The sequence below is a fragment of the Lepidochelys kempii genome, chromosome 3 (genome assembly GCF_965140285.1).
Source record: "Lepidochelys kempii isolate rLepKem1 chromosome 3, rLepKem1.hap1, whole genome shotgun sequence".
NCBI lineage: Eukaryota > Metazoa > Chordata > Testudines > Cheloniidae > Lepidochelys > Lepidochelys kempii.
In genome coordinates, this window is record NC_136382.1 from 49098357 (window position 1) to 49113868 (window position 15512).

General features: G+C 42.0%; 1 protein-coding gene across 1 annotated transcript in view; it reads left to right on the forward strand.

The window, feature by feature from the left end:
* Positions 1 to 15512, forward strand: part of ZNF451 (zinc finger protein 451) — a 55922-nt gene that overhangs the window by 7362 nt on the left and 33048 nt on the right. Inside the window, exons 3-4 of the mRNA XM_078852095.1 lie at positions 8326 to 8409; positions 15154 to 15279. Coding sequence (XP_078708221.1) covers positions 8326 to 8409; positions 15154 to 15279 — 210 coding nt within the window. The remainder of the gene's footprint in view (positions 1 to 8325; positions 8410 to 15153; positions 15280 to 15512) is intronic.

Here is a 15512-nt window from a genome sequence, read left to right on the forward strand (position 1 = left end):
TCTTCTGTGGGGCATTAGGTTCTCTCCCATTCTTTCTTTGTTCTTTGCTCTATAGTACGGTAGTTGGAACTGTTGTATAGAATCTGAATGAAAACTCAAAGACAGAATATATAGAATTTACATGGAGGTTTTCCAGAATCACAGGAAACTTGTGTACTCCAGAACAACAGTGAGGTTGACCTTGGTACTCTCTTTCAAATTCCTCCTCAAGCTTTATTAACTTAATTGAGCTGGCTTGTGGTGACCTCTACTCAAGTCTTCTGAACTGTCTGATTTTGCTTCTTCAATGAGCTTTTTCAAAAGCACAGGGTGAGGCACCCAGCTCTTGTTGAAAAATGGGAATTGAGGTCTAACTGCCACTTGGGCCTTTGAAAATATCCCCCTCAAAAAATAATATATTAGAAGAAAAATAAAAAGGAATCAACAAGGTGTGTATCTCACAAAAGAGAATTTGTTCTGTAACAATTATTTATCTCTAAGCCCTGGTCTACACTGCGGGGGCGGGTGACCTAAGATACACCGACTTCAGCTACGCTATTCATGTAGCTGAAGTTGCGTATCTTAGGTTGACTTACCTGGCCGTGAGGCCGCGGTGAGCTGACCGCTGCCTCTCCCCCGTCGACTCTGCTTCTGCCTCTCGTGAGCTGGAGTTCCGGAGTCGACGGGGGTGCATTCGGGGATCCCCGATAGATTGATCACTATCCGGCAGATAGTGAAGACCTGCCCTTACAGTGCTATGTCTAATTCTCACTGTCAGTTTCCCTGGGCAAGAAATTATCTTCATTTGTCTGTAAAGCATTGTGCATACTTATTGTGCTGTAGAACTAATATGTTAATTCATGAACATTGTTTGAATGGCAAAGTAAAATAGGTTATTCAGGATGTAGTATTCTTTTAAAAATGGAACTCTATCCCAAGTCATGCTAATAGGATAGTGACATAAAGAACCTGCAAACACTCACTTCTGGAGGTAGTCTTACTGGACACAGTATTTATAAGATGGGAGACTAAGAATATGAAGAATGAATAGCCAAAATATATAAAGATAATTATTTCTTTAAAAAGTACCTCAAGTAGTAGGTCCTTGAGAGTTAGTGAATCTGCTAAGTTAGGGGTCCTTGTTAGGATATAGATCATAGAATCATAGAATATCAGGGTTGGAAGGGACCTCAGGAGGTCATCTAGTCCAACCCCCTGGACTAGATGCAGGACCGATCCCCGACTAAATCATCCCAGCCAGGGCTTTGTCAAGCCTGACCTTAAAAACTTCTCGGGAAGAAGATTCCACCACCTCCTAGGTAACGCATTCCAGTGCTTCACCACCCTCATAGTGAAAAAGTTTTTTGTAATATCCAACCTAAATCTCCCCCTCTGCAACTTGAGACCATTTCTCCTTGTTCTGTCACCTGCTACCACTGAGAACAGTCTAGAGCCATCCTCTTTGGAACCCCCTTTCAGGTAGTTAAAAGCAGCTATCAAATCCCCCCTCATTCTTCTCTTCTGAAGACTAAACATCCCCAGTTCCCTCAGTCTCTCCTCATAAGTCATGTGTTCCAGTCCCCTAATCATTTTTGTTGCCCTCCACTGGACTCTTTCCAATTTTTCCACATCCTTCTTGTAGTGTGGGTCCCCAAACTGGACACAGTACTCCAAATGAGGCCTCACCAATGTCGAATAGAGAGGAACGATCACGTCCCTCGATCTTCTGGCAATGCCCCTATTTATACAGCCCAAAATGCCATTGGCCATCTTGGAACAAGGGCACACTGTTGACTCATATCCAACTTCTCATCCACTGTAACCCCTAGGTCCTTTTCTGCAGAACTGCTGCCGAGCCATTCGGTCCCTAGTCTGTAGCGATGCATTGGATTCTTCCGTCCTAAGTGCAGGACTCTGCACTTGTCCTTGTTGAACCTCATCAGATTTCTTTTGGCCCAATCCTCCAATTTGTCTAGGTCCCTCTGTATCCTATCCCTACCCTCCAGCGTATCTACCACTCCTCTCAGTTTAGTGTCATCTGCAAACTTGCTGAGGGTGTGTCAAGGTTCCTCCTCCACTCTGAACTCTAGGGTACAGATGTGGGGACCTGCATGAAAACCTCCTAAGCTTACTTTTACCAGCTTAGGTTAAAACTTCCCCAAGGTATAAATTAATTTTATCTTTTGTCCTTGGAATAACCACTGCCACCACCAAACTCTAACTGGGTTTACTGGGAAACGTAGTTTGGACACGTCTTTCCCCCCAAAATCCTCCCAACGCTTGCACCCCACTTCCTGGGAAAGGTTTGGTAAAAATCCTCACCAATTTGCACAGGTGACCACAGACCCAAACCCTTGGATCTGAGAACAATGAAAAAGCATTCAGTTTTCTTACAAGAAGACTTTTAATAGAAATAGAAGTAAATAGGAGTAAAGGAATCCCCCCTGTAAAATCAGGATGGTAGGTACCTTATAGGGTAATTAGATTCAAAACACAGAGAATCCCTCTAGGCAAAACCTTAAGTTACAAAAAAGACACACAGACAGAAATAGTCATTCTATCCAGCACAATTCTTTTCTCAGCCATTTAAAGAAATCATAATCTAACGCATACCTAGCTAGGTTACTTACTAAAAGTTCTAAGACTCCATTCCTGTTCTATCCCCGGCAAAGCAGCATACCGACAGACACACAGACCCTTTGTTTCTCTCCCTCCTCCCAGCTTTTTGAAAGTATCTTGTCTCCTCATTGGTCATTTTGGTCAGGTGCCAGCGAGGTTACCTTTAGCTTCTTAACCCTGTACAGGTGAGAGGATTTTTCCTCTGGCCAGGAGGGATTTTAAAGGGGTTTACCTTTCCCTTTATATTTATGACAGGGTGCAATCCATGCCATCCTCCAGATGATTTATGAAGATATTGAACAAAACCGACCCCTGGGGCACTCCACTTGATACCAGCTGCCAATTAGACATGGAGTCACTGATCACTACCCGTTGAACCCGACAATCTAGCCAGCTTTCTGTCCATTCATCCAGCCCATACTTCTTAAATTTGCTGGCAAGAATACTGTGGGAGACCGTGTCGAAAGTTTTGCTAAAGTCAAGGAACAGCACGTCCACTGCTTTCCCTTCATCCACAGAGCCAGTTATCTCGTCATAGAAGGCAATTAGATTAGTCAGGCATGACTTGCCCTTGGTGAATCCATGCTGCCTGTTCCTGATCACTTTCCTCTCCTCTAAGTGCTTCAGAATTGATTCCTTGAGGACCTGCTGCATGATTTTTCCAGGGACTGAGGTGAGGCTGACTGGCCTGTAGTTCCCAGGATCCTCCTTCTTCCCTTTTTTAAAGATGGGCACTACATTAGCCTTTTTCCAGTCATCCGGGACTTCCCCTGTTCGCCACGAGTTTTCAAAGATAAAGGCCAATGGCTCTGCAATCACATCCGCTAACTCCTTTAGCACTCTCGGATGCAACGCATCCGGCCCCATGGACTTGTGCTCGTCCAGCTTTTCTAAATAGTCCCGAACCACTTCTTTCTCCACAGAGGGCTGGTCACCTCCTCCCCATGCTGTACTGCCCAGTGCAGTAGTCTGAGAGCTGACATTGTTCGTGAAGACAGAGGCAAAAAAAGCATTGAGTACATTAGCTTTTTCCACATCCTCTGTCACTAGGTTGCCTCCCTCATTCAGTAAGGGGCCCACACTTCCCTTGACTTTCTTCTTGTTGCTAACATACCTGAAGAAACCCTTCTTGTTACTCTTAACATCTCTTGCTAGCAGCCACTCTAGGTGTGATTTGGCCTTCCTGATTTCACTCCTGCATGCCCGAGCAATATTTTTGTACTCATCCCTGGTCATTTGTCCAGTCTTCCACTTCTTGTAAGCTTCTTTTTTGTATTTAAGAGCAGCGAGGATTTCACTGTTAAGCCAAGCTGGTCGCCTGCCGTATTTACTATTCTTTCTACACATCGGGATGGTTTGTCCCTGTAACCTCAATAAGGATTCTTTAAAATACAGCCAGCTCTCCTGGACTCCTTTCCCCCTCATGTTATTCTCCCAGGGGATCTTGCCCATCAGTTCCCTGAGGGAGTCTAAGTCTGCTTTTCTGAAGTCCAGGGTCTGTATTCTGCTTCTCTCCTTTCTTCCTTGTGTTAGGGTCCTGAACTTGACCATCTCATGGTCACTGCCTCCCAGGTTCCCATCCACTTTTGCTTCCCCTACTAATTCTTCCCGGTTTGTGAGCAGCAGGTCAAGAAGAGCTCTGCCCCTAATTGGTTCCTCCAGCACTTGCACCAGGAAATTGTCCCCTACATTTTCCAAAAACTTCCTGGATTGCCTGTGCACCGCTGTATTGCTCTCCCAGCAGATATCAGGGTGATTGAAGTCTCCCCTGAGAACCAGGGCCTGCGATCCAGTAACTTCTGTAAGTTGCCGGAAGAAAGCCTCGTCCACCTCATCCCCCTGGTCTGGTGGTCTATAGTAGACTCCCACCACGACATCACCCTTGTTGCTCGCACTTCTAAATTTAATCCAGAGACTCGTAGGTTTTTCTGCAGTTTCATATTTGAGCTCTGAGCAGTCCTACTGCTCTCTTACATACAGTGCAACTCCCCCACCTTTTCTGCCCTTCCTGTCCTTCCTGAACAGCTTATATCCATCCATGACAGTACTCCAGTCATCTGAGTTATCCCACCAAGTCTCTGTTATTCCAATCACACATAGATATTCAGGCCTGGCTGTAAAGGCCTGTACTCTAAGAATTTAGGTGTATTCTTATCACTTGGCTAGTTATAGAGGTATAAAAGAAAGAATCAAAATGACTGTCTGCCAGTGTAAAGTCCTTCTCTTATGACAGTCTGAGGCCCTGTTCTTAGGCTAAGGCCTTTGGCTAAGCAACAGAGGCAGCCATAAGCTGGGAAGCAACCGGTCACCTCCTCACATTCCAAACTAGTCACATTGAAATAAGGTGCTATATTGTCTCATACTATATAATTCGAATTTATAATCCCTATTCCATGATGAGATATCTTTGAGCTACAATGTATCTTAATTAAAACTATCTTTAGGTAGGTTTTTTTTCCTCAAAAAGCATTTTATAAAAAAAAATCAGATTTAAATAAAAAAAAAATCTAACTTTTATTTATTTATTTATTTTTAAATCATTGATTTTTATCCACCCTGGCTGTTTCTGAGGTATTAATTTGGTGACGTACGTAAATGCATACATAGATACATTTTCAAAAAGGTTTGAAAAATTATAATAGACACCTGCTAGCTGGAGGCTGATAGAAAACGGGAGGGGCCGAAGTGCACCTCTAAAGTTTTAGGCAATGATGATGTGAAGCCCAACCCCACTATTCCAAAAACGTCTTGAAAAGGAGGTGCCCTAGAGTTCTTAGAGGCTGCTCCAGGGTCTTTCTAACCACCTTCTGGCTAAGCAAAGTGCAGCTGAGTTTTTTTTCACTAATAAGGTTCTGAATAGTAGCAGTGAAACTAATTAGTTTTTTGTTAATTAAATTCTAATATTCTGGGACAAGTTATTAATAGCTACAGACACACTAGAGCTGCCTGGAGACTGAAAAGACAATCTTGCATCATTTCAGATATAGACGCTCTAGACGCTTTTTAAAAAAATGATTGTAGATTCTACAGAAATTAATGTTTGATGTGCTACATATATAAGTTTACTTATCCTATTCTGGCATGATTCTAACAATATGGGATACTGTAGACCACAGTATGTATGTCTGTTGTTCAGAAGGTCAGACTACATGATCATAATGGTCCTTTTACCTTAAAATCTATGAATGTTTTGTCACAAGGAAGACCTGGAGCTCGAGACTTAACTTTGGATGACCTTTTTTTTCAAACAATGACGTACTCCCTTTATTTAAGATACTGATTGCTGTTCCCGCATTGTACTTTGGAATTTTGTTCCTGTCCCCTTTGATAGTTCACTTGTATCATTCCTTGGCAGTCTGCATCTCTGTGCTGGTTTGTGTTACGCTGACATTGTGCAGACTCACAGTGGCATGTCAGGTTTCAGAGTAGCAGCCATGTTAGTCTGTGTTCACAAAAAGAAAAGGAGTACTAGTGGCACCTTAGAGACTAACAAATTTATTTGAGCATAAGCTTTCATGAGCTACAGCTCACTTCATCGGATGCGTTCATGCATCCGATGAAGTGAGCTGTAGCTCATGAAAGCTTATGCTCAAATAAATTTGTTAGTCTCTAAGGTGCCACAAGTGGCATGTCAGTTTTCTTTGTGGGATAGAGATTTACCATGGTGGGCAATCGGCAAGTGGCATTCTTTCCAGAATCCTCACTTTTGACTGTAATAACATACTGGTGTCTCATCCAATTCCTTCTTACATCTGATAAAGATTTAATAAAACAAATGAAGAAAACTTTTTCTATTCATTGGCTTATGTAATGCTTTTTGTGTACATAAACATATGTCAGGGTACAGGTCATGTAGACAGAAAAAATTATATAGTGCTTATTATGTAAGAAGTATATCACTTCCAGAAGATGGTTATGGGAGACTTCTGAAAAAACTGTTGCAGGGCAACTGTGTGATACAGTACTATTTCCTGTGTTACGTGTTTAATCTGTGGTAATGCTTTGTTCTCTGAGTGTTGAACTCTTAACTTTTCTGATAGAAGTCTTTGTTTTGTGGGCTGAGTATCACTTTGTATAGTTTTCAGAGTAACAGCCGTGTTAGTCTGTCTTTGCAAAAAGAAAAGGAGTACTTGTAGCACATTAGAGACTAACCAATTTATTTGAGCATGAGCTTTCGTGAGCTACAGCTCACTTCATCGGATGCATACCGTGGAAACTGCAGTAGACATTATATACACACAGAGACCATGAAACAATACCCCCTCCCACCCCACTGTCCTGCTGGTAATAGCTTATCTAAAGTGATCATAGAATCATAGAATATCAGGATTGGAAGGGACCTCAGGAGGTCATCTAGTCCAACCCCCTGCTCAAAGCAGGACCAATCCCCAATTTTGCCATTTCCAGCACAAATCCAGGTTTTCTCACCCTCCGCCCCCTCCCCGCCCCTCACACAAACTCACTCTCCTGCTGGTAATAGCTCATCCAAAGTGACCACTCTCCCTACAATGTGCATGGTAATCAAGGTGGGTCATTTCCAGCACAGATCCAGGCTTTCTCACCCCCTCCCCCCCCCCCCCCCTCCGGGAACACACACACACATAAACTCACTCTCCTGCTGGCAATAGCTCATCCAAACTGACCACTCTCCAAGTTTAAATCCAAGTTTAACCAGAACGTCTGGCGGGGGGGGAGGGTAGGAAAAAGCAAGGGGAAATAGGCTACCTTGCATAATGACTTAGCCACTCCCAGTCTCTATTTAAGCCTAAATTAAGGAAATGGCCCACCTTGATTATCATGCACATTGTAGGGAGAGTGGTCACTTTGGATAAGCTATTACCAGCAGGAGATTGAGTTTGTGTGTGTGGTTTTTGGAGGGGGGTGAGGGAGTGAGAGAACCTGGATTTGTGCTGGAAATGACCCACCTTGATTATCATACACATTGTGAAGAGAGTGGTCACTTTGGATGGACTATTACCAGCAGGAAAGTGAGTTTGTGTGAGGGGCGGGGAGGGGGCGGAGGGTGAGAAAACCTGGATTTGTGCTGGAAATGGCCCAACTTGATGATCACTTTAGATAAGCTATTACCAGCAGGACAGTGGGGTGGTAGGGGGTATTGTTTCATGGTCTCTGTGTGTATATAATGTGTACTGCAGTTTCCACGGTATGCATCCGTTGAAGTGAGCTGTAGCTCACGAAAGCTCATGCTCAAATAAATTGGTTAGTCTCTAAGGTGCCACAAGTACTCCTTTTCACTTTGTATAGTGAGATCTAGCATTCCATCTCTTGATAATAGACTGATGCCTAAGTGCAGTTGGAGAAACAGGGAGGGATGTTTGTTTCACTGACATGGTATTCCTTAAAGCATGTGAACATGGTAAACTAAAAACCAATAAAAAGGAATGTAATAGAAAGTGAGGTGGTGAGGGGACAAATAGAAGAGTGATTAATAAAATGAACAATTTCAAGTTGATTACACCATTTGACTTTTATATACAGAAGAAGCAATGGAGAAGAGGAAGACCAAGACCAATTGCAGGCTTCTGGGTGCTAAGTAAAAAGATTATATTACAGCATGTGCTTGAGAAGCCCATTAATGGCATTTGTGAACACGCCATGAAATGACTGGCCAGTGTATGCATATATGTGATATACTGGATCCAATATATTAGTCTATATAAATTTTACTTCAAGAAAAACAACAATGTTTTTTTAAACCACTTTTAGGAAGGGCCTTCAAGACCTGTGCTTGACTGCATTGACCTTGTCAGTAGTGATGATGAAGAACCTAGCAGCAGCTCCAATGTTCATGTGAGTATGTTATAATATTTCATTCTTGGGCATTATCAGTTGAAATGATTCTTCCAAAACAAACTCAGAACTGATTTTGTATTTTTCTTTATGTAGAATTTTAATAGTTTTAGACTCAGTGTTTGCGTATAAACCAAAGTAAAAACATGTAAGGTGATTTGCAGTCACAGGTGTCTTTTGTCTAGTTAATAAATACTAATCTTGGGGATGTCATTTCACTCAGCTAACTGCAGGAGTATTGTGAATCACATTAATTTTAGTAGCTTGTGCTAATATATGGTCATTCCCTGTATGAAAATGTTTTTACTCCATAGACCAGACTGCACTATTTTCTCCCAACTGGTTTTAGGCCTGGTACGCTGGTGCTGTGCAAATAAAAATACTGTGTCTTCTGTAACTCATTTATAGAACCCCATTGTAAAGCAACCTGATCATCCTTCCCCCATGGTTGCTGATATTTTCTTTAAAAAGAGGTGCTGCTTATTTGGATTTTTTAATATAATTTGCTAGTTTAAAAACAAGCAGAAAAAATTTTTTTTTTGTGTTTTATCTAAATTTCCTTTGCCATCATTACTACTGTTCCAAGATACTTATGTGCAAAATGGAATAAATCCCATCTTTCTATACCTAATTTCTTGATTTATTCAACTGGTCCACAGTCCAGTTTTTGCAGCATCAATTCCTTATATGGGAATATTTTCTCAAATCCTGAAGTATGACTTTTAACAAACTGAACAGGAAGTAAAAATTGATTATAAGGATGAACCTTTTGTTTGCAAAAGTGTGTTAGTGTGATCACTAATAAAAGAAAGGGAAGTTTAGAAAAAGTACAAGAAAAGGCTTTGCTGAAAAGCGATGTTTTTTTACCATGTCTTAGTGTAGAGATGGTCTCTCTAACGTGGAAATTGTTTTCCTTCAATTCATATTAAGCTTGACAGGTGAGTTGGGGCACCTACTCTCTGTGGGGAGGACATGGTTGATTAGCTTTGATCTCCTTTTTTAGTGCTTAGTCAAGGAGCAAAGCAAGGCCTCATCTATACTTAAAAATTAGATCAAGCTAGCTATGTTGCTTAGGGCTGTGAAAAATTTCATGCCCTGAGCACTGTAGTTAGGATGACTTAATCCTCAGTGTGGCTAGGTCAATGGAGAAATTCTTCCATCAACCTAACTGCCACATCTCAGAAACGTGGATTAACTGCATAAATGGAAAAAGTCTTTCTGTTCGTGTAGCAATCATCTACACTACAGTTCTACAATGGCACCCGACCAGTTGTAGTGTAGACGTACCCTGAATTACTGAAATCTCCATCTACAACTCTGTAGAAACTGAGTAGATGGTATGTGTGAGAGACAGAAGGGCTAGTCCATTAGCACAAGCAGCATGAATAGCTGAAGCATCTCCAAAAATGCTAAATACGCTGTAGCTTCTGGCTCAGATTGACATATTTAGGTGAAGTAGTTTGTAGAACTGTAATATACTGTGAATCTCATTTGACTGTATTTTAGGCAAGGCGTTTAAGTAACATGCTATAAAGAGAATGAAATGTTGTGAAGTCTACATCCATAAAAGACTTTGCACATGGCAAATTTACAGCTTGTTTGTTGTTTGTGTAAATAAAAATATTACTAGGGGAAAGCAAAATGGTTGTACTGTAACAGATTCTAAAGTTATATTGTCATTAATCTTTGTTAATACATTTCAGTTTCAGCACTTAAGTTTGCAATTTAGTACATTACACTTTTGGAAAATGTTTATGGGCAGGGGGTAGAATGTTCTTCTGCTTGATTTTTTTGAATGGGAATAGCTTTTTATCCTCAGTTTTACTCCTATTGATGTTTCAGTGCTGCACTCCCAAAATACACAGACTAAAACATATCATAGGATAGACATGGTGGGTGAGGTAATAACCTTTTATTAGACCAACTTCTGCTGGTGAAAGACACAAGCATTTGAGCTACACAGAACTCTTCTTCAGATCTGGGAAAGGTACTCAGAGTGTTATAGCTAAATACAAGGTGGAACCTACAATTAAGCATAAGGAGTTAACATAGGTTGCAAGAGACTATTCAGGATGAAGTGGGCAACTAACACCTTTGCAATCACATGACAAAGGACAGTTAGTGGATCATGGCTTGTCGTAATGAGTGTCTGTTCAGTCCATGGTTTTTAGTATCTAACAAAGTTATGAATTTCAGCTCCCAGACTCATCTTTTGAAGGTGTGTAGGTTTCCTTTTGTGATGAGGACTCAGAGGTCAGATACAGAGTGATCCTTGTGTGAAAAGTGCTTGCTCATGGGTGACAGGGTATTTTTGTCTTATCGTTTTTCTGTGAGAGTGCATTTTAGAGCATAGTGATTGTCTTGTTTCACCCACATAGTTATTGTTTGGGCATCTGATGCTCTGGATAAGGTACACCACATGTTGTGCTAGGCATGTGTAGGACCCAGGGACATTGAAAGGTGTGTTTTGCGGGGTGTTGATCCACCTAATGGTGGAGATACATCTGCAAGTTTTGCATCTGTTGGTCTGACATGGTCTGGTGCTGCTTTGAGTTGGTATGTTCTGGTCTGTGGGGAACTTGCTTCTGCTGATGACATTGGCAAGGTTGTTTGAAAGTCAGAAGAGGGCAGTTGGGAAGGTTTTTTCAGTGTGTGGACCCCATCAAGTAGGAGTTGTATATATTAGATGATACCCTATATGGGTTCCATTGTGAGGTGATTGGTGACAACTGGTGGTTTGCAGTTGGTGGGATTTTTTTTCTGTATTGAAGTAGGTTCTCTCAGGATATCTGGGTAGCCCATTCCATGATACAGTCTACTCCTCTGGTGGAGTGTCCTTGTTTGGTAATGGCGGTTTCGAGTATGTCAAGATGTATATCCCAGACTTTCTGCTTGGAGCCTATTTTGTGGTATCTTGAGTGCCTGGCTGTAGACAACAAATTTCTTGGTGTGCATAGGGTGGTTACTGGATCTGTGCAGGTAAGTATGGTGATCCATGTGGAAGGGAGCTTTTGGCCCCTTACTGAAAGTTAGTGGGGCTTTTTGGTTGCTCCTCTCCCAATACCAGGAGCTAGGAGAAGGGTCAAAGAGGAATCAGGATCTTGAGACTGACAGGTCCCCAGGCCAGGACCGGTGGAGAGAGGCCAGCACTCCAAGTCAGCTGGATGGAGAGGGTAGGCAAGCCAATCAGGGAGTCAAGAGCCCAGGGCCTGTCCTCTGTGTGAGCTGGGGCTGCCAGGACAGAGTAAGACAGAGCCAAGGAGAGCATAGCAGGCCAGAGCTGCAGCCCAGAACAGAACCAGGGAGGGTACAACAGCCAGAGGAGCAGCCCAGAGCCAGGGAACCAGAGCAGTAACTGAAGATGAAGCAGCATTGGAGTGATAGTGCTGGGTTGAGTCTCTCACTCTTGTGGCAGGTTTGTGTGTACTTGTGTAGTGGAGGGGCGGAGATGAGGAGGAGACAGGCCCTTTCCCAAAATTTGTTGAGAGAGCATAAGCACCAGACCCATAGGGGAATGTGGCCAGAACCAAAGGTGGAGAAGAGGTTCTTTTGCAGAGCCCAAACCCATCCTGGGTGAGTGCCACGCCAACAGCATCACAACAGCACATCCAGGTCCAGGAAGAGGACACCAGACTTGAAAATTTGTTGTTCATGTAAAGTCTATTGCACTTTAGGGACTGCTGCATTGAACCTTACCCAAGCCATTTCCTTGCAGTGCTTATGCTGTGACGTGCTCTTTAATCCCCAGAGAGAGAGTTTTTGGTGTAAATAAATTGTATATATGTTTAAGTGAACTGCAGTGTGTGACCAGAGTCCTGGGGGGTGGGAGGGAATGCTCAATTAGGGCAAACTGCAAAGAATGGGACAGACAATCCCTCAAAACTGGTGGTTATTTTAATACTTAAATTCAAGCCAGCGACAAAACAGCTTCTACAATATCTTACTGGTTACACAGAAGCCAAAACACAGCTGCCTTAAAGCAACCACAGCCTCAGGCACCCACCCAGACAGCCAAGTCAAATATGATGGAGATTATTGAAAATCTTGTTCATCATATGAAAAGCTCTACCAATCCCAAAGGATTAGACACACTACCTCCCAGGTTTATGAATAATTCAGATTTTACCCAAATACATCCTTACAGCCAATTTTTAATTAAACTAAAATTTATTTAAAAAGAGGGAGAATATTGGTTCAAAGATCATTATACATCCAGACATAAGTACAGTTCTGAGATCAGTTTCATAGTAGTGATGCTGAGCTTTGGAGTCGCAAAGAGTTCTTAGAATTAGTTTTAGGGTTTCCAACTTTGGTTGGACAAATTCCTGGAGATTTCATCACATGACAATCCTGGAGGGTTGGCAACCTTAATTAGTCCATAGGTTTAGTCGAATGTCCAATACCAGAGTGATCCAAGTGAAGTTGGAGACCTCGATTTTGCAACTCATGCTCCCCCGATGAAGCATATACAGATTTGAGATGAAAGGATCGGGTCCCAAGAGTCCTTGATACAGTTCCCGGGCAATACAGAGTCCTCGGTGAAAGCTTTTGAAGTAACCTCCGGTTTCCTAAACATCACTGGTAATTAACTACATGGATTAACACAAGGTAATTATCAATTAAGCGGTTTATAGACCTTTTAACACAAACTTTAAAGAGACATACAGACAATGACATTATTTCACCCAAGTTTCATCTAAATGTTAATATTTCCTTTTGATCTCTGAATTAACAGAGTACAGCCCTAGACAGGAATTGTTTGGTTACATTGTTAAATTTTAAAAAGATGTAGGTAAACATAGACGACTACAATTACTATCTTCTTAAAATTCTTTAACAATGCAAGTTTACATTTTAAAGCTCTCACCTATTTAACATGGAATGGCCCTAATTACTATTCACATATTTTTCTAACATGTCTTTAAAGGTTGAATCTGGGTCAATTCGTCTGCAAGTTGCTTAACCCTTTCTGGCCATGTGTCACACACTGATTATGGGTTAAAAGGGTAACAAGTGAGTAGGGGCATCCTCATCCCTGCTTAGAGTTGCCCATGGAGAGACTGAGTTAAACAGCCAGGGACTCCTAGGCCAGCCCTCCCTGTGTGGTGCGAGTCCTGCTCACACAGGGACTGAGAGGGAAAGTCAAGGTGGGCGGGTACCAGGATAAAGTTAATTGGGGCAGAGACTCAGATCTTTTGGTCACTCAGTTAGCTGTGGTACTGTGCGAATAGAGAAATTCCCCTACTGTAGTGGAACAAATCCCCCACTTACACGTGGGCTTCTTGTATATAGTCTGTAGGGTTCCATTGTTGAAGCTGAACATGGTATTCAGGAAGTTGATGCTGGTGTGGGGGTGATAAAAATATATGAGGGAGTTTAGGTCAGCTCTCCAGAGGATGGACATCTCATTGATATATCTGTCATATCATTGGTTTAGTGGTGCATATTTCCAGAAATTCTTCCTGGAGCCATCCTTTAGTACCCATGGCTGTTCCCAGGGTTTAGACAAAGTGTTAGGGTTAGGATAAAATGGCGATGTTTGGGGTGGATATAGGAGTGTGGTCCATTGTCTTGTAGGTATTTGAGGCAGTCAGCAATGCCATTACAGAGAGAGATATTGGTGTATAGGGAGGTGACATCCATGGTGTAAGGGTGGTTTTTTTGAAGGAGGTTGTTAATGTTACGGCTTTTCTGGAGGAAGTCGGTTGTGTCCTGAAGGAAACTGGCCTTTTGTGTGGTGAGTGGTTTGAGGATGGTTTTTGAGAGTCCTGATGTTCCTACAGTGTGACTGCCATGATCAGATATGGTGGGTCTTCCTGGGTTCCCTTGTTTGGGTATCTTGGGAAGCATGTAGAAAGATCCTTGGGGCGGGTTCATTGGGGGCGGAGAGGGGTGAGGTTGTAGAGTTTCTCCTGAAGTTGTTTGGAGAAGGATTTGATGATACCCTTAAATTCCTCTGTGAATAGTGGCATGGAGTCTTCTCTGAAGTTTTTATTAGTAGGTGGGGTCCAGAGAGTTTTGGACCAACCAAAAAAAGATATTACCTCATCCACGTTGTGTCTCTGAAATCTTGGGACCAAAATGATTACAACACTCCATAAAACATATAGATATTATCTTGGTTTTGGACAAGTAATGTTTAAACTAGCTCTCTAAAATCACTTACAATTCCTCTTACTGTTGAGCTGAAGGCAAAAGTATCCTACTCGCTTCTTCTGTGGATGATTTTCACCTTCTTGAAATGGGAAGCATTTACTTCAAGCTTCTGATTTGCTTTAGTCTTTGTTGTTAGTTTGTTTGTTTTTTTGTTTTTTTACCAGTATAATGAAGTAAAAAGATGAAGTAATTGACCTCTTAAGGAGAAGCAAGAGAACCTGTTGCCTCTTCACTGTATCACGTCTGAACTTCTGTTTCTGGTTGACTTCGTTCTACTGGGGTGTTGGCAACAGTTCTCTCAAGCTAAAATTGCCACCGGTTGGAAACTACTGTCTTTTCCAGTCCTCTGGCCAGTTTAGGGGAGGGCAAGCATCACCAATACTAATTTCGGGTAAACTCTCTTTCTTTTACAGACATTACAGGTGCTCCTAAGTTGATAAGACCAGTCACAAGGTATCTCATAGAAACTTAAATTGGTGTGTCTGCACTGAATTACGTCTTGTGCCTGGATACCACCTCTGCGTGACTGCACTTATAGCTTTTTACTGTCTAGAGGTTACAAAATAAAAGCTTGCTTTTTAATTGTAGAGAAATGTAAAGCGTAAAGACCACATTGACTATCAGAAGGAAAGGGTTGCTTCAACCCTAGATCGCCTAGCACGCCACGTGGAGGTAGAGAAACAACAAAAAGAAGAGAAAAACAAAGCTTTCAAGGTACAGTGGATATTTTGTTTGAATAGAGACATTTGCTGCACAGTTTGAGCCCCAAGTGTGTGTTCCATTTTTATCTATTAAATATTTTAAAGAGACTTAAAAGTATATTTTAAATTGACATATCGTTGGCCTACTTCAGAAAGCCACCAGTCTTTGTTCTGTCAGGGCTTTGAGTTGAAAAGGCACATTGGGATTTGGTTCTCTCTTAAAGCCACGACTCCACTGTGGGAAGT